Source organism: Euprymna scolopes, chromosome 15 (assembly GCF_053919585.1).
Source record: "Euprymna scolopes isolate OS-2025 chromosome 15, ASM5391958v1, whole genome shotgun sequence".
In the NCBI taxonomy this organism is placed as follows: Eukaryota; Metazoa; Mollusca; class Cephalopoda; order Sepiida; family Sepiolidae; genus Euprymna; species Euprymna scolopes.
Window position 1 is genome coordinate 53,518,987 of NC_136496.1, and position 23,631 is coordinate 53,542,617.

General features: G+C 36.3%; 1 protein-coding gene across 1 annotated transcript in view; it reads right to left on the reverse strand.

The window, feature by feature from the left end:
• Positions 1-750: 750 nt before the first annotated feature.
• Positions 751-23,631, reverse strand: part of LOC145294236 (chromaffin granule amine transporter-like) — a 213,123-nt gene continuing 190,242 nt past the window's right edge. The window contains exons 14-17 of the mRNA XM_080141341.1: positions 7,402-7,521; positions 4,727-4,772; positions 4,485-4,566; positions 751-1,368 (exon numbers count right to left, since the gene is read on the reverse strand). Coding sequence (XP_079997467.1) covers positions 1,318-1,368; positions 4,485-4,566; positions 4,727-4,772; positions 7,402-7,521 — 299 coding nt within the window. The 3' untranslated portion in view covers positions 751-1,317. The remainder of the gene's footprint in view (positions 1,369-4,484; positions 4,567-4,726; positions 4,773-7,401; positions 7,522-23,631) is intronic.

The following is a 23,631-nucleotide window of genomic DNA, read 5'->3' on the forward strand; positions in this document are numbered from 1 at the left end:
ATATATAAATATATATGTATATAAATATATATATATCTATATAAATATATATGTATATAAATATATATATATAAATATATATGTATATAAAAATATATATATATAAATATATATGTATATAAATATATATATATAAATATATATGTATATAAATATATATATATATAAATATATATGTATATAAATATATATGTATATAAATATATATGTATATATATATTTAAAAATATATGTATATAAATATATATGTATATAAATATATATATATATAAATATATATGTATATAAATATATATGTATATAAATATATATATATATAAATATATATGTATATATTAATATATATATATATAAATATATATGTATATATATGTATATATATAAATATATATATATATATATATTTATATATATGTATTATATATATATAAATACATATATATATAAATATATATATATATGTATATATATAAATATATATATATATATATGTGTATGTGTGTGTGTGTGTGTGTGTGACCCGTTAAGTCACTAATTTAGCTCATCTTCAATTTTTTTAAATCAGATCTCTATAAGAAAATAAGTGTTAAATGAACAAAGATTTTTCATGAAATGAAGACGGATTAAAAATGACAACAGTGTGGCTGATGGTAAGAAGAAGAAAACTTCCACATCAACTACATGCTTTTTTGTCACAGATTTTTTATGTTCACCTTTCTTGATAATAACATTGTTTTTTAAAAAATGCTCTTAAATTTATGCACAACACCTGTGACATGTTTTATTGAAATTAAACAACACAGACTGTTTATGCGAGATGAATGGTTAAGAACATGCGATAACAACAGATGATATTGGTGCTGTGGCTGTTTACCAATCAACCTCACCACCATGCACAGAGCTTACTCTCCCCCAATTGAGGTGGGGGTCCAAATCTGTTGAAGGATCTCAAAATGGATAATTTCAGCAGTACTTTGGTGACCTGCTTTACTTGAAATGTTGACAAAAAATTGTTTCAAGTATTTTTAATTGATTCTTCTGACAAGCTTTTAATACACCACCCTTATAGCAAGTTTAATACCCTATTGCAAGTTCATTGGATTTTTTCAGCAACTTTTGTGGGCAGTATACACTCGGCAGGCCATAGTTTGGCCATCCCTGGTCGATACATTTCTTTTCTTGAGAATATACAAAAATGACAATGTGAAAAATATAAAATCCCTGGATGAATCAAATGATTTTCTTTCTCCTTGTATCAATAGAAGCTTCTTTCCTCACAAACGATTCTGGTATTTCTTTATCAAGAATTTCCAATTTCTAAGCCTGCGATGTTTGAGTTTCTGTTAATAATGGCTTCCTTTCATCATTCTGCAGAAAAAAGAAACAAAACAAATATGTTAAAAAAAATGTTTTAAAATTCTTCATTTCGTCATGTTTACAAAGGGTTGCTGTGGTGTTTTTTGGCAGTGTATGTCGCCTACTCCCACCACGATGAGAAATCTACTTATTTTGAAATATTTTTCAAAATCTATTTTATTTTTTAAAGATATAAGATTATTAAATTACAATGAATTATTTTAATTCACAAAGATCTTGGGTGGCGTTTCCTTTATTTTCAAACACAAGTTCATAATTGTAGCCACATGAATATGAATTTAGGATCAATTCTCAACTACTGTTGAATTGAAGAGCGTTCTTTCATCCTCATCATTAAATCATTTTCAAAGAATCATCAGTCACAATTGTTAGTTATATAACAAAGCAAAAAAAAAAAAAGAATATCTTTAAATTCAAGATTTTGTATTTTTTGTATAAATTATTGAAAATTAAATTATTTTCATCAATTGCTCTGACGGTCTTTTATTTAATAAATATTGCTTGGCAGCCATTTTAAAATTCATTTCAATGGCGAAACGTTCCCTCTTCCCTGTAAGCTGACACCTCAACATGAGTCTTGATTTTATGCACTCAATTTTGCTAGATGCAGGTGTGAACTTTTTGTCCCACATACAGGTGGACTGCTTCAGCCATTTTTAGGATGACTACATATAACGGCCTATAAAAAATATATATGAAATAAAGTAATTTTAGATCGAATCTGCTTCAGTCATTATCAGGACGCACTCCATATACCCTGCCTCTTAGAAATATATATGAAATAAAGTGATTTTTAGATCATAAACTGCTTCAGCCATTTCCGGGACGGACTACATATATCCACTTCTTTTAAAAATAATTTTGAAATAAAGGGATTTTTAAATCATAAACTGCTTCAGCCATTTCCGGGACTGACTTTATATCCACCACCCACTGCTAAAAATATACATGAAATAATGTAATGTCTAAATAGTAAACTGTTTCAGCCATTTCCGGGACCGACTTTATATCTCAAACCCACAGTTGAAAATATGCATGAAATAATGTAATGTCTAAATAGTAAACTGTTTCAGCCATTTCTGGAACTGACTTATAATCCCCAACCCACTGTTGAAGATATACACGAAATAAAGTAATGTATAAATCGTAAACTTTTTTAGCCATTTCCGGGACCGACTTCTTATCTCCCGTCCTACTGTTAAAAATATACATTAAATAAAGTAATGTTTAAATCGTAAATGGTTTGAGTAATTTCCGGGACTGACTTCATATCCCGTAACCCACTGCTTAAAATATACTTGAAATAAAGTAATGTTTAAATCATAAACTGTTTCAGCAGCTTTTCGAAAGTAATACATAAAAACATTAACACGGTTAGAGATTAGGCAACCATTGCTTCAACATGAATTTCTGAGTATAGTATCAGTTTCAGCATTCCAGTGACTTAAATTCCCCCTTTTTTGGTCTTGGTTAATGAAGGAGAAATCCTTCATTACTGATACACTTTTTATTTTTGTTATTGACCAGAGTTCCCCTTTTGGGGAGCTGGTTTCCTCCTAAATTTAAAGCCGACCTCATGTCCCATTCCGCCCATGTGGGGAGGCAAGTAAACAAAAAAAACATAATCAGAACAGACATTTTCCAGGGCATTTTATAATTAATCAGAAGTGACATTTCCAAGGCATTTTGTAATTAAATCAGAAATAACTTTTTCCAGTTACTTTTTTAATATTAAAACTTTGTTACATTAAACATAGTACCTATTCACAATGCCTCCCCACGGGACAGATTTAGACACCAACGTGGAGAAAAAATTGTCTTAGTCGTAAAGGATTTCTCTTCCACTGAGAGAGAAGAAATTGAAATGTAGCACCTGAAGCACAGATACTACACTTTGATCTAAGCCAAGAAAGACAAATCATTTTCATTAGCTTTGCCTCAACAGCGACACCAATTTTTTTTATATTTCAAGGTATTTGGAATATTCCACTTTTCTTTTTTAGGGATGCACAGCATGATAACGGACGGAGCGATAAGCATAATAATATAATGATAATATATATATATATATATATATATATATATATATATATATATATACTAGCGGGGGTACCCGGCGTTGCCCGAGTGTTTGTTTCCGGGACGGGGGGGTGAGTTTTAAAAAATGTTATGGTAGGTAAGTAGGAAGGATCAAACCGGAGTCATGAGTAAAAGTAGGAAAATAAAGTGTGAAAAAAAAATAAATAAACAAACATCTGCAACGTTAACAGTTCGGCCACCAAGAAAGTCCATTCCAGTTGTTTAGGAAAAAAAAAAAAAAAAAAAAAAACGGCTACGGTAGGTCGGCGCGAACGTGAAAATATAATGTGAATTGTCCAGCACGCTAACCACTACGCCACAGAGCATTGCAGCTTAGTTTAGTGATTTTAAATAACTTCACATGAAAGAACAAGAAGCCAAACCGGTGTTCTCTTCTCAACTGTTCCTTGTGAACGATCCCCAAACGGTGTTAAGTGGTGGCAGGGGGAGGAGGAATTTATTAGAGAGAAAATATTTTACCACTTCCATTGATCTTAACCGATTTTGGCCGTGACTTCTCAGCAGAAAAAGTATAGAAATCTAAGATTATCGAGGAATTTGAGAAATAATAAGCCTATAACACACCTCAGATATTGTTCTGCCATTTGTGCATATTATATTTGCATGAAATATCTTGATTTTTAATCCTATTAATGTCAAAATCAGACGGGAAAAATGAGTTCATTTTATTTATATATATATATATATATATATATATATATATATATATATATATAGAGAGAGAGAGAGAGAGAGAGAGAGAGATAAAACAACTTGTAATTATAGTAGACAATTCTACAGTCTGATAAGTTTAAGCATTCATAAGGCGTGCTGTTGATTCAAGCAACAGTCTTTTTGAAGAATGTAAATTAAATTATTTGATGACGAATCTGGTTGGCATATGCACAATATTTAGGATTGCATTGATGATTGCTAGCATTATAGTTAAATATAAAAGTATTAAAGTAAGTTTTGTTACATATATGTCCGAAATGATTCCTGTACTGAGTGAAGGCTGAATCACTTACCGTTGGTATATCTGGTATATGCCGTAGAAGTAGAGTAAAGGGACAAAATAACAAGTCAAGAATTGCTGCACCATAGACCAACCTGAAATTAAATGGACAATCAATATGATTCTGGATCTAATATTAAAATTTAGGAAGCATGCATTGATCTTATATTCTTTTGCATTTTAACATTTAATGACTGAATTTTATATTTACATTTTAATATAAAATATGACTGAACAAAAGACTTAATGCCTTACGTTTCAAATCCAAATGAATAAACAACAGGGCCGCCAATCAGTGGACCTAAAAACGAGAAAAAAGAATGTATACCAGCTAAAAGAGTTGTTCTTACTAGATACGTTAAAAGAATCAAGTAAGAGCAGCTAATTCAAAACATTATCAAAATTAGACAAGTTTTAATAATAAAAATATCTGGTAATTATCCAATTTTTATGAAATTCCAATTAATTAATGATTGAAATAATAAGTATACTTTTTAAATTAAAAAATTACAATCCCTTGCTGAATATTATCTCCCTTATTTCAAAACTCTTTCAAACTTTAATCTAATTTCAAATATCTCCTGGAGAAATGATAAAACATGGATATTGTCTAATTCAGAATTTTTAATGAGAAGAGATCTTTATTTTGGAGAGAAAAATTGGAGGCGATTGCTTTGAATTCTACACCCCCCACCATATATATGTATGGCAAAAATGGTAATTAGTAAAAACCTGAAGAAAGTGCTCAATACTATTGCAGAGCAAATATGTGTTGTATTTTTTATTACCGTTTTAACTAAACAGATAAAACAGTAATAAACACATAAACCACACACACACACACACACACACACACACACACACACACACACACACACACACACACATTCAATAAGTAAGGCCTTTGACCCACTTCCAGTTTCTGATCTAGTTTAAATTTTGCATATGCAATGATTTATATATAATGATTTATATCTCTATGGGTTATGTGTCAAATTACAGCATTGACTAATTATTGTTTTTGGCTAACATCTATTTAAACTGAGTCAGGTATGAAATGGCACCTGCTGCATTTATCTGGATTTTGTATTTGAAAGGACACACGTCAGAGGAGACTTGATGAAAGACAGGTATAGTAATGATGGTCCATCCTATGATGTAAAACGCTGGAATCGACAGTGTGCCAGTTGACACGGTTAAGATTCGGATTAAAAATTGTTATAAAAATAAATACAATTTAGGCGCGCAGTATGATTATGATTGTGTTGGCGCGTGAAAAATAAAAAATAACTCCCACGCAAATTCCGGCGTGGCCTTATATATTAAATCGACTCAAAACGAGCGGACGTAGTACAGAGCACCTCACGTGATGTTTCCGTCCAATGGGATTTCTCCAAGGACATTTTTCTAAACTTTTCTTCTTAAGCTCGCTGGGAGCCGGTCCAAATAGTATTTAAGCACACACAAACATCAAATCTCTCTCTCAACTGCATTTTCATTCGGACATTCCACGCGTGTTACTATCACTCTTCCATTTTCACCGCTCCGTGCGCTTCATACAATTTCACAGGCGAACATTACCTATTGCCTCTCTTAACATGTTTTAACATATGAACAGTTCAACAAAAAAAGACATTCTCCTTTCTTTTTATACGAACACAAAAAAAGGACTTCTGAACTCATTATAAAGAGAATTATATTTTATTTGTTAATGGTGAATAACCCTCCGTTTGTTTTGCATGTAAGTCTTCTTCTTTTTATTTTTATTTATTTGTGGAGGAAGTTAGTTCCTAAAAAGGCCTGACGACCCCCACAACAGCGATCTATGAAAACAACTCTCAGACCTGGTTGCCCCCCTCTTTCTGCCATTGATGAAACATCGCTCAGTCAAGTCGAGACTTTCATTTTGAAAGAGCGCTGCATTACTATTTGCCAGTAATATAAGGCTAGGATTAGTACAAAGTCTATGGAAACCATTATTTATGGCCATTTGCATATGCATAAGTAATTCTATGTTTGCTGACATTTTTTCCAAAAGCAAAAACGTGTTGTGCTCGCGGATAAATTTTGAGATGTGCCAAAAAAGTCAAATCAAAGTTTTTTAAAAAATCTGTACACAGAATGAAACCTGTCTGTCACTATGATCCATAGACTAAATCCCAGTCAATGCAGCAGGAGTACTCAAATTCACCACCTCCAAAAAAGGCAAAAGTGCAGGAGTACTTAAAGGTGCAGTAGTACTCAAATTCACCACCTCCAAAAAAGGCAAAGGTGCTGGCAAGGTAAAGCTCACAGTCTTCTGGGATCAAGACAGAATAACAATGACAGACTTTCTGGTAAAGAATACAATTTCAGGAGTCTATTATGAGGAAATGAAAAGGAGCTATGAAAATCAAGATAGAGGACAAGATCAGCAAAGGTATTCTCCTCCTGTAAAATAATTGGTTCACAACATGCATATTGCTAGCGAAGAAGCACAGGCATGTGGTTATGAAATCCGACCTCATCCCTCATATTCTCCTGGTCTTGAACCCTCTGACTTTCACCTTTTCTCAGTCATGAAATTCTGAGTTGTTTACATGCAGAGAAAGACTAATAACTGTACCAACTTTTATTCATCTACTGCTACGAGAAGTGGACCAGAGGTATTACTTATTTACCCCTTGTACATCTTGTTCATATCTTTCAAGAGTTTTCTATGCTTTTTTTCTCATAAACAGATAATCTACTTGAGTTTTTACTTCATACATAATGAGATGGCATTCCTTTCTTGAAACAAAAACATTAAAAACATCTTTTGCTAACACATAAAAACCTGGTTGTTTGGATTACAACATAGTATGGTCCTTAAGATTTATGGTTTTTCTCGTATATTGATTCTAATATTAAGAAGTGGTATAAACCTGAGCTGAGTGGATATAATTCCTTACCAAGGCTCATAGATAAACAGACTGCCATGTCTGAGATTGCATAAACATTGCCATAGACTTCCGAGTGTCGTCTGTCGACTACAAGAGCAAAAATTGGTTGCATTGATGTGCTTATCATACCTGTAATGAGAGAAATGAAAGACAAACATTTATATTGTAGATACAAAACATTTATATGGTAGATACGAAAACATTTATATGGTAGATACGAAAATATTATAAGATTTTAACTTCAAGATTACTTATATACAAAATTTAACGGATCCAACTTTAATGTTCATGCAGAGTGATTTTAAAATCACTCTCTGTTATTACAAGTAAGTGCTCATAATTTATTACTAAAATAGAATTCTTACATGAAATGAATATGATAGAAAGTGTTTATAGGGTTTATTTAGAATTTAATATGAGCGCCAGAATTCACTAATAGTTTCTCTGAAGAACCGTATCAACTGATTTCACAAGTCATTCTTTCTTTTTTACTAATGATACTTAAAACAGTTTAGGATACTGGTTAATGAAATGGACTGACCATCGAATGATGGTTCATACTGTGAAAGAGTTGAAAATCTGCACATATCATCCATTCAAAACAACGTCGGCCCTTAAAATAGCAATTCTTTCCACTTTGTCAAAAACATCACCTATGAAATGTGAACACACAATATGAAGCCATGCAACATTCTTGTAAAGTAATCACTTATTTTAAATAACACTTAACTAACGTAATAAACGCTGCTTTTTGTTTCAGTTTCTTCAGTAGTTCTCCTTTACATTTCAAACACTGAGTTAGTAAAGAAGTTAAGAACATAATTTTCCTCTACTCAATTTACCATTTAAGTATGTTATAATATACCTTTCTATTGGTCTCTTGGCATTACTGGATTCTAGGACATCCATCTAGTCTGATGGAGTATCCAGCTTTGTGTTGTTACTTGAAGTAACATCATTTGAAGAAAGTGCACCATTTCTCATAAAATAAAAATGGAAATGTATCTTTATGACTAAATCTAAACAACTACTGAAGCGCGTTTTTATATTTTTAAGATGAAAAAATATTACAATATTAAAAAACCTTTTTTTATATATATTTAAGATGAAAATTACAATATTAAAAAACTTTTTCATATATATATTTAAGATGAAAAAATATTACAATATTAAAAAAACTTTTTTTATATATATTTAAGATGAAAAAATATTACAATATTAAAAAAACTTTTTTTATATATTTAAGATGAAAAATATTACAATATTAAAAAAACTTTTTTTTTATATTTAAGATGAAAAAATATTAAAAAACTTTTTTTTTTATATATATTTAAGATGAAAAAATATTACAATATTAAAAAACTTTTTTTTCAAAATCATTTTTCCCAGCAGAAGTCGATTTTGAATGCGACAAAACTTCGTTTTTTTTTTTTTGGCGATTGTTTTACTATGTTGCTTTTAGACTTTTACGGTTTATTTTCATATATTTACTAACAAATAATAATAAAAACTTCCTATGTCCCGACAAATGCCGAAAAATATCGATTACTTTAAGAATAAATCACGTGTTTAAAAAATAATTTCTACAGATCGCGCATATCCCAGGATATTCGTTGCTTTATTGGTCAGAATATTTTTAAAGTTGAACCAACAAATATATTCGTTTATACTTCTTATACATTGCGACATAAATTATTCTTTACAATTTGTTTTCAATCGCCAAAATAAACTCTGTAATTCGAACCCGACAAATTGTGTTGGTGTTTCCTTAAAATAATTTTTCGGAAGTCGTTCCTTCGTTTTTCAGTAAACTTTCAACTAATCAATACTGCAGCGTGGATTATTTCATGTTCTTTTTTCAGTCACCGCTATTATTACAAAAAATTTGTTTATATCATTTTGAAAACAGAAAAGAAATTTATATTATATTATATTAGAAATTATTATTTGATAACATTTATTTGTTGGGGGAGATATAAATCAAACATGGCTGAGGATATTTTTTATCAAAAAAGCGCAATGAAAATACAAATATCTACTTGGATCTAGCAGATATCTAAAATGAAGCATTAGTCCTTATTGAAGATTTTTACTTAGAAATCGCAAATTTCTCACTCAATTGGGATTGACATCACCAACTCGCTTTACTGGTACTTTGTTTGATGTAGAATTGCGCCATGAACAGAATTACAACACAGGTGATCTTTTGTTGTATGTGCAATCAACTATGCATAAACTAACACTTGAGCAAAGAGGAATTTACAACCAAATAATTCAAACAATGCGGTTGATTGATTTTTGCAGTCATTTGATCACAAAATGACATAGTCTTAGCTCTTATTTCACCCGGAATAGCTGTGACCTTACTACCAGGTGAAAGAACTCCTCATTTTGCATTGAAATTACCATTAAACATCCAATTTGTCGAAACTCCCACGTTCTCCAAAACATCCAGCATGGGAAAAATATTGCAGAAATGCAAACTTATTGTTTGGGATGAATGCACCATGGCACACAAAAATCACTTGAGGCTCTTGATTGATCCTTGCAAGATTTGCGTGGCAATGTCAGACAATTCGTGAATGCAGTAATATTGCTTGCAGATTTCAGACAAAGGTCATCTCCTCGATCAACACCAGCAGATGAAATAAATGCTTGCCTAAAATATTCTACTTTTTGGCGCCATGTGAAGACATTAAACCTAACTCAAAATATGCGTGTCCAGCTGCAGAACGATCGATTTGCAGAAATATTTTCGCATCAATTGTTGAAAATTGGGAAAGCAAAAGTGCCGGCTGATCCGAGTTCAGGGCAAATTTTGTTGCCTCATAACTTCTGTAATTTATTTACATCAAAAGAAGAGTTGGTAACAAAAGCTTTTTCCAGATATTCAAATTAATTATAAGAATTCCAGTTGACTGAATCGACGAGCTATTCTTGCAGCTCAAGACAAAGACGTCCATGAACTTTAAAATTCAAAGTCACATAAAATTCAAAGTCACATATAAGTCCGTTAACACTGTTATGGAAGCAGACGAAGCAGTTAATTATCCAATAGAATTTTTGAATTCACTATATTTGCCAGGGATGCCACAGCATGTACTGTAATTGAAAATTGGCGTACAAATTATCATGTTGCCAAGCTTTTGCACGTGACTTGAAGTAAAAAAATTATTGAACAACATAATAGAAGCAACAATCTTGACAGGACTTTTCAAAGGTGAAGATGTCCTCACTCCACACATTCCTATAATTCCACCAGATACAATATGGTTGTGTTCAAGTCTAACGTAAATAAGTTCTTGATGAGCCGTTCTATATAAGTTATCAAATTTACCAAATTTTCATTACTAATGATTACTATATTGTCCAATGTCTACTGTACACTCTTTAACCCTTATCCTTGAGTGGTCTCTTAGCCTTGATAAGTGGTGATGCCTATGTAAAAAAGAAAAGATACGTCATTTCAGTTTAGGATATTACAATTCCCAATCGATTGTCAACAAAGCTCAAGGACAATCTTTACAATTGTATGGCTAACATCTACACACTGACTGTTTCTCCCATGGACAATTTGTATGTTGCGTGTTCTAGAGTCGGCAAACCATAAAGTCTCTATATCTGTTTCAAAGACTGAAAAAAAGTATTGTGTATCCACAAGTATTAATTAATTAAGCATGTCAGAAACATGCATTTTATCTTTTAGGGGATTTTTCCCATTTCACCAAATTGAGCCACAGCAACGCGTGGCAGTGTACAGCTAGTATATATATATATATATATATATATATATATATATATATATATATATATAAGTGAAAGTGTGTGTGTGTGTGTGTATCTGTGTGTCTGTGTACATTTCCCTATGCAGTAATTCTGTCAATAGAGGTGACGGATTTTACCAAGATCAGTATCGCTTTAAAGTTCGATCTTTCATACGACAAATATCGAAAAATTGGCTAAAAACATTAATATCTTCCCCTTCAACTAGGCACTTTTCTACAGAGGGGGGGGTCACTTTTTTCGCCGATATTTTTGAAAGTTATCTTCTCCTTTAGATTGTCTAGCCTTAATTTTAAAAAATGTCGCTTCCGGTTTGGCAGTGGTCGTAACAGATAAACGTTAGGTTTTACCCCGTTCTTTTCCTCCTTTGTGGTACGGGTTTGAGCCTGCCTTCCTACTACCACTTTTTTTTTTCTTTTTTTTGTTCAACATACACATCCAAACACCCGGGCAACGCCTGGCGCCCATGCTAGTATATATATAAAAGTGAAAGTGTCTGTGTGTGTGTCTGTCTGTGTGTCTGTTTACATTTCCCTATGCAATAACTCTGTCAATTCGAAATTTGATATACAGGGTACTGAGATTTGGGAAAATCGATGTGATTGGTTTTCGGTCAGAAATTTGGCGATTAAGAGGTCAAAGTTCAACGATTTGACCTTTGAGAACTCTACCAAACTCCTCCTACAATTTTGGGTATAAACACGTGAAATTTTAGATATAGGTTCCTTGGACATGGATCTGACTTAATAACTTGATTTGAACCCAAAATAATAAATGTTAAGGGGTCAAAAAAGGGGTCAAAGTTAAAAAAAATTGACCTTTGCAGTCTCTTCCAAATTACTCCGACAATTTCTGGTCTAAATATTTGAAATTTTACATAAAGTGTATTCAGAGATAGGGCAAGCTTTTTCATCGGTTTGGATCGAAAATTTTTATTTACCAATATATAAATGTATGTATGTATGTATATTTGCATGTCTGCCTTAAACTTTCAATAGAGGCGACGTATTTTACCAAGCTCAGTATCGTTTTGAAGTTCGACCTTTGAGAACTGTTTGTATGTCTGCCTTAAATTGACAAATATCGAAAAATTGGCTAAAAACATTAATATCTTCCCCTTCAACTAGGCACTTTACAACAGGGGGGGGGTCACTTTTTTCACCGATATTTTTTAAAGTTATCCTCTCCTTTAGATTGTCTAGCCTTAATTTAAAAAAAAATGTCGCTTCCGGTTTGGCGGTGGTCGTAACAGCATAGACGTTAGGTTTTTACCCCGTTCTTTTCCTCCTTCGCGGTACGGGTTCGAGCCTGCCTTCCTACTTCCACATTTTTTTTTTGTTCAACATACACATCCAAACACCCGGGCAACGCCGGGCCGAAATGCTAGTATATATATATATATATATATATATATATATATATATATATATATATATATATATATACTAGACTAGACTACCCGTGACCCGTTGGGTCAGTATGTATTATAGCTAGCTACGAAATAGTGACTATACAGAATTGATGTGCAAAATGTGATAATCGTATAAAGAGAAAGTTCTTTAATGAGCGTTCTTTAGAAAGTTTTGGAGACTAATGATTGCATACTTTTGTAGCTCTAAACGAAGTGACACCATTTCTACTTATTCTTCTCACGCACACCCAAGACAAAAGAGCATTCATTTGACAGTTTCTTTCGGTCAAAATGTGACATTAACATGCTCTGAGGCAATAAGTATTTTACTTATTCTATTAACGCACTCTATCTATTCTGTTGCAGCTTCCATTACACCTCTTACCAATTAATTCCAACTCAATACTTGCAATTTCCTAATTCTTTTATTCGAATTAGCAGTGGCAGTAAATATTGCTTTTATGCATTGACTCGTAATTAATTGGAGAGAAGCTCAAATCAGTAATTTTTTTCAACCAATCACAGCATAAGATATATTCACCTGATACACTCTATAAAACCCAAATACACATCTTTCTTTCATTCTCATTATTATGCGACGCAGTCTGGCGAAGTCCTTTGGACAAAACGGTTCTCAACAACTAGTACACACATAGGAATAAACTTTTACAAACTACTAAACATTACGAGAGCATATGCACACTGCTAAACGAAAGCATGTACAAAATTTACACACGCACTAACAAAACAGATATGCTAATATACTCACATCTACCCATCTTATTCAAATCAATGTAAACTAACAGACAAAACATGTACACTCAATTTCTCTTTGCATACAGAACGTTCTTGAACCTCTTGACCCTTCATTCTGTATGTTCATTTTATTTTGTCAATAAAAAGAATCACTTTTGTATGGAACAACTTTGTCTTTTGATATCATCTTTCCATCTACAGTTAATACATGTGTACAGCTTTCCTTGCACGATTCACGCTAAATAATTGCTGTCATTGTTAATCATGCTTTATCGTCACTTCGACATTCAGAAGGATTTCTCTTCCAACTATTATCTCAAACCATCGCTTTATATACACCATCAGCCATTTGTCTTTCTACACATCCCAAATACAAATGCGACTATGACATGCGTTGACACTGTTACATTCTATTTTGTAAATGTCTGTACTCAGTAGTTTCACTCATGTTATATAATTAAAATCACACACACAACACACACACACACACACACAACACACACACACACACACACAACACACACAACACACAGCAAAATAAAGCAAGAAACATTAGAATAATGGTGTTAAACGAAACATGATGGACAAAAATGTGTTAAAAATGTCAACAGGTTATAATAAAAAATATAAAACAGGTTATAATAAAAAATATAAAACAGGTTATAATAAAAAATATAAAACAAAAATAAAGCAAGCAAACATAACAACGGACGTTTTAGTTGTTTATTTTTTTTCTGAATGTTTGCTCCATGTGAGTTGAGTTATTTTCCGCTTGAATGAGTGTATTTCTTATAACGGCCGTTTATCCTTTGACCGCACACCTTTAATTGTCCACAGCGATTGAGTCGTGTGACTTGAGGGGTAGCCATAAACAAAACGTTTTTTGAACTTTTTGAACGAACTTTCTTTCGTCATATGATACAGTTCCTCGTGAGTTTGCGACTGGATTAAAGAAGAACTACTACTACTACTACTACTACTTCTACTGCTGCTGCTACTACTACTCCTCTTGGTAATTAATTATCTAAGCTGAAAATTCTTAGGTTTGGAATAACGGATGTTGAGGTTAAAGAAGAAAAGTCTCACATAAGGTAATATTTGAAAATAGCTCATACATTTTTCTGAGATAGAAGCACATCAGATGCAAGAGAAATATACAATGCTGCCAAAAGGTTCGCACTTGTCATTTTTTCAAAAACCTCAAATTTAAGCTAAATTGAATGTAACTATTTAAACAATCTATACGTCATTTGATTCGCCTTTTATTCCTTTATAATTTACCTGTTCATTTTTTTTACTTTTAATTGAAGTATCCTAGTGTTCACGTCAATTTAAAAAATTAACTTCAAATCGAGAAGACAAAAAGAAACCCCACACCAACAAGTTTAAAACCAGCTCAAAATATCCACCTTTTAGTCAACAAAGCATCTCTAATCGTAATTGCTGTTGTTATAAGGTTATGCAACGTAACATTTAATCCATATGCCTCGACTTTATCTTAGTGATCTTCAGGAGTCCATTACTCTACACCTTTCTGTTTTATCCAATCGAGAAATCGGCTGCAAATTGAAATGTTATGAGAAAATGGTACGAATGACTGTGTAAAATCACCAAAACATCGACAGTATTCGTGATGCCCCTAAATCGAAAGTGATTTGTAGCGACGAAAGCAAGTTCAATAGGACAGGCAGTGATAGTACGTCCGTCGAAGGAAGGACAAAGAATTTCATCATAGGTGAACAATTTCAATGCTGCAAGGTGGTGGAGGTTCAGTTTTGGTGTGGGGCGTTATTAGTGCCAATAGTCCAGGTCCCATAGTTCGCTTGCAATGTCGAATTAATTCGACCAAGTACATTAATATGTTAACTGAATATTTTCTATCCTACTTTGGTCGAAATTTGGATGATAATTCCATCTTCATGCAGGATAATGCTCCCATTCACACAGCTGGCAATGTCAAGAGGTTCTTTGAAAGGCATGATATCTCGTGTTTGGATTGACCTGTACAATCTCCAGGCCTCAATCCTATCGAAAACGTATGGCATTACATCAAGCAACAGCTACACAATGATAAAATTTCAAATCTGGAAGAACTTTCGACAAAAATTAAAGAGAAGTGGGATCCTCTTTCACCAGAGTATTGCCGCAGACTAATTCAAGGAATCCCCAAAAGATTGCAGGCTGTCAAATTGCAGAAGGGCTATACTAAATATTAACTAGTTCATGTTGTATTTGTGTTTCATTATGTTCTACAGTTACATTTAAATAACAATTTTCCATTGTGCGGAGTTTCTTTTTACCTTTTCAATTTCAAGTTATTTTTTTAAATTGACATGAACGCTAGAATATTTCCATTAAAAGTCTTCTTTTTTTTTACCAAATTGTATTTTTAGTGAATAAAAAAAACAAGAAAATGAATGAAACGTTAAAACTATGACCAAGAAAATGACTGAAACGTTAAAACTATGACCAACGCTTATTACCGTTGTCTTTTGATCATAGTCCTGTGCCTAAACACGTCTAGCGACATTATGAAAAACTGTACATTTGAACCGTAAAGAGATAGTTAAAAGAAGGGTTTTATTTGGATTAATTTTAGCCTGGAAAAAAAGTTCAAGTTTCACATGTGAGGATGTGGTAACAAATCGAGTATAAGCGCTAGAACAGAAATATGGCGATGTTTGGTTTCCGAGAAGGAGCATGACAAGTGTGTTTGTTCACTTTTGTTTAAGGCAATTTTACTGGGTGAACAAATGGGTGATGCAAAAACAACTTAATTTTACAAAAAAGAGAAGATTTGCGAAAAACGTGCTTTGCGAGAACTTATCTGGGGGTGGAAAGTTCGAGTAACAGCTTGCACGTATGCGTCCCTCAATTCTGGCTCTTTTCGCGTGCAATCTAAGCAGAAATTCGGTGATAAATTATGTCTAACTTGAAACTGCCGTCTCGGGTTTGCCATAAAATATTCTTCAGTTCAGGTCAGTAACAGTAGGAAGGGGACTGGGTTTCTGTGACTGCTGTCGTGGGCATGTGTCACCAAACTTCAGGCATGTCCTGCAGCTAGATAAAAAAAAAGCGAAAAAGAAACAGGGCATACTCTTGTCGCGGTTTCAAAATCACCGTCTCCATTTTTCTTTGTTCGTCACCCCCGCTGTTTCTCATCGCTTTCCCTTACCTTAAACAAAGGACGCAATTGGCTAAACGCGAGCTAAAATGAACAATATCCGGGTCTAGTGAATTCATTCAACTATTCTTTCTCTTTTCAGCATGAACGTCGCTAAACATATCAACAAAACGCCAACAAAACAGGCGACTGACTTTTTACCTTTTAGACGAAATTTTTTACCTTTTAGACGAAATTTTACACGTAATCTCCACCAAGCACATTCAGCAACAATGAATCAATAAACTCACACACTACTTTTGATTGCATGCATTTCATTCTAGAATTAATTAGAGTCGTTTGTTTGCCTTATTGCGAGCGACATCACTAACATCACGCTGGCCAAATGAATACAGCTCGTTTTGGTCAAGTCAGGCGAGCTCGGCCAGGGAGTAAGAGGAGGGTCCCAAAGCAACGATTGGCGCTACCAGTCACGTCGACCGAATCCACCAGCGCCAAAGGATTCCAGCAGCAGCAGCGACAGCAGCAGTTCAACCAGCCCTTATCAGGGCTAATAAGTTTTTATACAAATGCGATTCACTACTGCTTCCTGAGACCAATCAACAGCGAACTTCATACCCAGTTTCCAGCGCTTCTAGCTCATCCCCGCAGCCTTCCCAGCCCTTGGTGCCTCGAGCTCACTCCAGCGCCTCTAGCTCACTCCTGCAACCTCCCAGCCCTTGGTGCCTCCTGCAGCTTTCCTGCAACCTCGCTTGCACCTCGCTCCTCCGGCCTGCAACTTCACTTGTACCTCACTCCTCCAACCTGCAACCTCGCTCCCCCAGCCTGCAACCTTGCTTGCACCTCGCTCCTCTCGCCTGCAACCTCCCCTACACCCTGCACCTCTGGTCTGCAACCTCACTCGCACCTTGTTCCTCCGATCTGCAACCTCGCTTGCACCTGGCTCCCTACCGACCATCCATTCCTTAACACTGATCCTCCATTCTCAGTGTTGTCCATTCCTTAACACTGAACCCCACATTCTCAGTGTCCACCGTCCGTTCTGGATCGCCCTGACGTGCAGTTGATCGTTCCAGACCCAGTGAGCAACCCTGAACCATGCTATGTCTAGAGTACCTGTTCCGGCCCTCCAGACCTTAGCCTCCAGTGACGTGCCACCTTCCGGACAACCAGCATCCAGATCATATGATTTTTCGCTTCCTTTGCAAATAAAAGGTGAACCCCCGTCTTTAACCTGTGTCTGTCATTTTTTTTTTGCCTTTTTGCTGCTTACTTTTTGCCCATGTATACCTTGTTAGTTGTTGGGCCGATTATCCCCGGACGACCGTGGCCCCCCCCCCCACAAAAAGTGGTGACCCCCAACGTGATACTTGACACGGGCAAACAGCTAGCAGAGAAGATGGCTAAAAATACAGATAAACCTGAGATCAACTCATCAACTCCTTTCATACAGCTTCCACCGTACAATGCGGTCAACGCAAGACACCAAATTTGCCTCAGTGGTACAAGCCCTTCCTGCAGCAGTAGTGGAAGAAGTGGAAGACATCCTTCTTAACACACCAGACCATCTCCCATACACCCACCTTAAAAGAAGCCATTTTCAAGTGTACGGGACGTTCGGATGAGGACCTTATTAGAAATCTAGTCGCTAATGTGTCTCTGGGCGACAGAGCACCATCTGAACTCTTGAAAAGTCATCTCGGAAACCACACCATGGCCGAACCCATCATCCGAGGCCTATGGATGGATCGGTTACCATCGAACATTACTCAAGTTCTGGCTCTGGTGCCAGTAGACACACCCCTGGATATTGCGGCCGATTCTGCTGACAAAATTTACTCCCAGAGCCACCAAAGTGTCCACCAAGTAGAAACTCTCACTCAAAATTTAACGAGGCAATAGCTCAGTTAAGAGCCGAGTTCCAAGACCTGAAACTCTCCCTACTCCAGAGGCGACGAAGCTCAGCACCAAGTACCCGGAATCACAGCCGTACTCACAGCTCAAGTCGGGAATGAAGTAACAACCCAAACGAATGCTAGTACCATCAAACCTTCGGTGACCAAGCTCACAAGTGCCGACCTCCCTGCAGACATCAGAAGACCCAGGGAAACGACTAAACCAGCAGGCAGTGGTGACTACCCCTGTTGGTACACAATCGCATAGTCGTCTCTTTTATGTGTGGGACTGAAACAATGGCTTAAAATTCCTAGTTGACACCGGTGCAGCCATTAGCATAATACCTCTCGCCAACAAATCCACCTTGAAACCCACCCCATTTCAACTACAGGCAGCAAATGGCTCTGTCATAGAAACCTACGGGAACAAGGAATTAACGCTCAATATCAACCTCAGGCGTAACCTCAAGTGGTTGTTCACCATAGCAAACGTCAGCTGATTGCTTGGCTTATTACAATTTGGCTGTTCACATGAAGACGAGGACCCTGTCCAATAACACAACATCTCTCAAGATTACGGGGATTCCATCACGTCTGAACTCAACTAGGATTAGCGTGGCAACATAGCATGACTCACGCTATGCAGGAATTCTGAGTCAGTACAAGAACGTTACTCAGCCTATTAAGCCTACCGACGCTGGCAAACATCAGACACAACATTATGTCAAGACTGTTGGACAACCTGCATACTCACGGCCACGGCAACTCCCTCCACACAAGTTGACATATTCTAAGAAAGCATTCGAGGAGATGCTGGCAGACATCATCTGCCCCTCAGACAGCCCATATGCCTCACCACTCCACCTGGTACCAAAATCCGACGGGGAATTCAGAGTATGTGTGGACTACCGGAAACTCAACGGGTCCACTGTTCCTGACCAATATCCTCTCCCACATATTTACGATTTTACCTCGGGTTTATGGGGGGGAGGGCCGTATCTTCTCAAAAATAGACCTGACGAAGGCGTACTACCAAGTCCTAGTCGCTCTGGAGGACATTCCAAAGACAGCAGTCACAACCCCCTTTGAAATGTTTGAATTTTTTAAAATGCCCTTCGGACTGTTTAATGCAGCCCAAACATTCCAGAGATTGATGGACGAAGTTCTATGTGGTTTGCCATATGTCTTTGCATACATAGACGACATTCCAGTGGCCAGCAAAGACGCAGATGCCCATAAGCAACACCTAGAGGAAATGTTTTGCCGTCTGAAACATTATGGCTTCAAATCAACCCCAACAAATGTGAATTCGGGGCCCAACACATAGCTTTTCTTGGACACCACACAGATACCCATGGAATCACCCCACTTCCCACTAAGATAGAAGCCATCCAGGATTTTCCAACGCCTACATCTGTAAAGCAGCTGTGTCCTTTCTTGGGAATGGTAAATTTTTACCGATGATTCATTCCCGGATGCTCAGACCTCCTCACCTCCCTGACGAATTTCCTCCAGAGAAAAAACAAAACCATCACCCTGAAGGGTGACCAGGAAAAAGCATTTCAAGCCCCAAAAGCTTCCCTAGCTAACTTTACCAAGTTAGCATTTCTAAACAAAGACATACGGACACAGATATACCTCAAAACAGATGCTTCAGATACTGGAGTGGGAGTGGTGGTAGAACAAGGGTGTGGCGGCCAACGCAAACCTATCGCATTTTTCGCCGCAAAGCTATCACCAGCTCAGTCAAGATTAGTACCTTCTCAAAAGAGCTTCTGGCAATATATCTCACCATCAGGCACTTTCGACACCTACTGGAAGGGCGGAACTTCATTGTCTTGACTGACCACAAACCACTGACAACCTCTTTGTCAAACAACTCTGACAGGTATTCGGCCCATGAAATCAGACATCTGGACTATATCTCACAATTCACCTCTGATATCCAATATGTCAAAGGAAATAACAACCCTGTTGCAGATGCCTTGTCCAGATCCAACATCAACACCTTAGAAGACAGTCCACTCAGCCAAGACCTAATAGCAGATGCCCAGGGATCCAATTAAACCTTCCCGGGAGTGTTGGCTAACACATCTCTGCAACTGAAAGAGTTTCCAACCCCTTTCAGCAACAGAACTATATACTGCGATACCACACTGGACCATCCCAGATCATACATACCGCCAGCACTCGGAAGGTAAATCTTCAACCATCTGTATGGATTGTCACATCCCAGCAAACATGCTACAGTCAAACTAATTGCTGATCGTTTTGTGTGGCCCAGCATGAATACTGACATTCATGATTGGGTATCAACATGCCTTGCGTGCCAGAAATGCAAGGTACATAGACACACAAAATCCCCGTCAGGCACATTCAGCAACCTAGATGCACGCTTCAGCCACATCCATATTGATATAGTCGGACCTGTGTCAGGATTATCAATATCTTCTTACCATGGTCGACCGTTTCTCCAGGTGGCCAGTAGCAGTGCCCATCAAAGATACTTCAGCTAAAACAGTAGCAAAGACTACCCTTCAAGAGTGGATTGCCATATTTGGTGTGCCCGGCATCATCACTACCAACCGAGGTGCACAGTTCCAATCTTTACTCTTCCAGGAATTCACTCAATTACTCGGCATAAAACACATCAAGATGACGGCTTATCATCCTTGCGCCAATGGCCTTGTGGAAAGATTCCACTGGCTAAATGAATACAGCTCATTTGGCCAAGTCAGGCAAGCTCGGCCAGAGAGTAAGAGGAGACTCCCAAAGCAACGACTGACGCTACCAGTCACGTCGACTGAATCCACCAACACCAAAGGATTTCAGCAGCAGCAGCAGCAGTGACAGCAGCAGTTGAAACAGCCCTATCAGGGCTAAACAACCAGCCCTTATAAGAGCTAATAAGTTTTTCACAAATGCGATTCACTACTGCTTGCTTCCTGAGACCCACCAGCAGCGAACTTCACTCCCAGTCTTCAGCGCTTCCAGCTCACTCCAACGGCTTCCTGCTCATCTCCACAGCCTTTCCAGCCCTTGGTACCATTAAGATTAAAAAAACTGAAAAGCTAAGCAGATACATGGAACTGGCCAAAGGGCTCAAAGGGATCTGGAAAATGAAGAAAGTCAAGACAACACCACTAATAGTCGGAGCACTAGGAACAATACTGAAAAAATTTGAAAAACGAATGGGAGAGATTGGAATCGAAGGATGGCTGAGAAGATATAATGGATTTCAATAATGGAAACTGCAGAAATATTAAGGAAAACCATTGAATGCGGAGCTACAGGCAAAAACTGGATGCAGAAACGGCAAAAGAAACATCACATGGAATCATGAAAACTGAAATTGTATAATTGTAAGATACACCCGTTTTTGTGTGTGCGTGTGTGTGTGTGTGTTTGAGTGTTACCATAGACGGCCACCAAATTATGACAAGGATCAAGGAGGATAGAAATACCGAGGAGAAAAAGCACTGGCTGAGTACAAAGAGGATTGGGATCTTGCGGAAGCTTAATGGTTGCTGCCAACAAGAAATCGATAGTAGGCAGCTGTTGTGATAACGCAAATTCTTTTGCAAAGGTTATCGAAAAAGACAGAAAGTACTGGAGGTCTGGGGAGACTTGTTGTCACTCAGACTCCAGGGAACACCACAAGTTGTTCTCAAAGAGCGATCTTTAATGATGGCGTGTGATACTACTCTTAGTGAATAATAATAATATCCGATAGAAAATGTTTGTTTTTATGTTGTTAATTTTGCCTTTTTTTAAATAGAATCAAGTTGACAACATTACTTTTTTGTTGAAAAACAATTTAAAACCAACTTTAGGCCTACCATATTGACGAGTGGCCTCTTTTAATCAGAGCCCAGAGGCCACTCGAGGATAAGGGTTCATGAATGTACAGTAGTCAATGGACAATATTGTAGTAATCGTTAGTATTGGAAATTTGGTAAATTGGATTACTTAAGGGGATGACTCATCAATAACTTATTTACATTATACTTTCAATAACTTATTAATGTTGAACTTAAAGACGAGCATATTGGAGTCAGTTAGAAGGCAGGAAAACGGAACAGAGTTCCACAGGCGTGCACTTCTCAGAAAGAAGCTTTGTTCATAGGATCTACATGTAGGCTACAAAGCCTATTCTGAAATCTATCAAGGCAGGATAAGACCTTCCTAGCAGCTTCTGCCCAGATATGACAGCAATACTCCATCCTGGCTCATATATAGGTAGAGAATTGCCTGGATCATATATAGGTACCTGGCTCATATATAGGTAGAGAATTGCATTCGCAATGAGATATCTACTGAAGCAGGAGAACAAGCTTATCTTCCAGCAGCCTTGGAAACTGATTTGATGTATGTCAGGAGTAAAGTTCAGACCCAAAAGCTTGTCAAAACACGGAGCTTCCCCAAGACGTGAGCCATTCATTTCAACTGATACCATACGGGGATTAGAGTATTGATAGAATCTTGGTTTTAGATGCATAAAAATTAACCAGCTGCCTATTTCTCCATTGCACATCGTGATCAAGATCAGAGGAGAGAAAACTTGGTCGTTTATTACCTTTGAAGTGTTGCCATAGATGGTAGTGTCATCAGCATAAATGTCTATGAATGATTTTAGGATGTGATTTGCAGATCAGTAAGAGAGTTGAGCTCAGGATAGATCCCTGAGAGATTCAAGCATTAATACTATGAGCTTCTGATTTCTGCTCATCAACCACTACTCTTATGAACCTAACAGAGAGAAATGATTTAATAATTGAAAAGACATTTCCAGCTATACTGTAACTGGTGATTTTGTGGAGTAGACTTTTATGCTATACCCTATCAAAGGCCTTCATCGAGAGATTCACTAATCCTTTGAGATATAACTGTTAGCACATCTGCTGTAGATCTATGAGAATGAAAACTATATTGCATGTTACTGACGAGCTACTTCAGTATTTAACAGAGATTCTAGCAACTTACTCATGACGCACAGGAGACTGATTGGTCTGTATTGAGAGAGAGATGACCAATTACCTGAATTTTTAAATACAGGACATACTGATGAAGTTTTCCAAGGTGTTGGGAAGACAACGCTTAAACAGTTTTGTAAGTATTGGAGCTAGTTCTGGTTTAAGCATTTTGAGCACTATAATTGGAATGCCATCAGGACCAGTTGCTTTACTTAAACGCTTTTGATTAGCTTGGTAACATCACACACAGATATTTGTATGTTGCATAGTGTGTTTTCAAACACAAGAGGAAATACA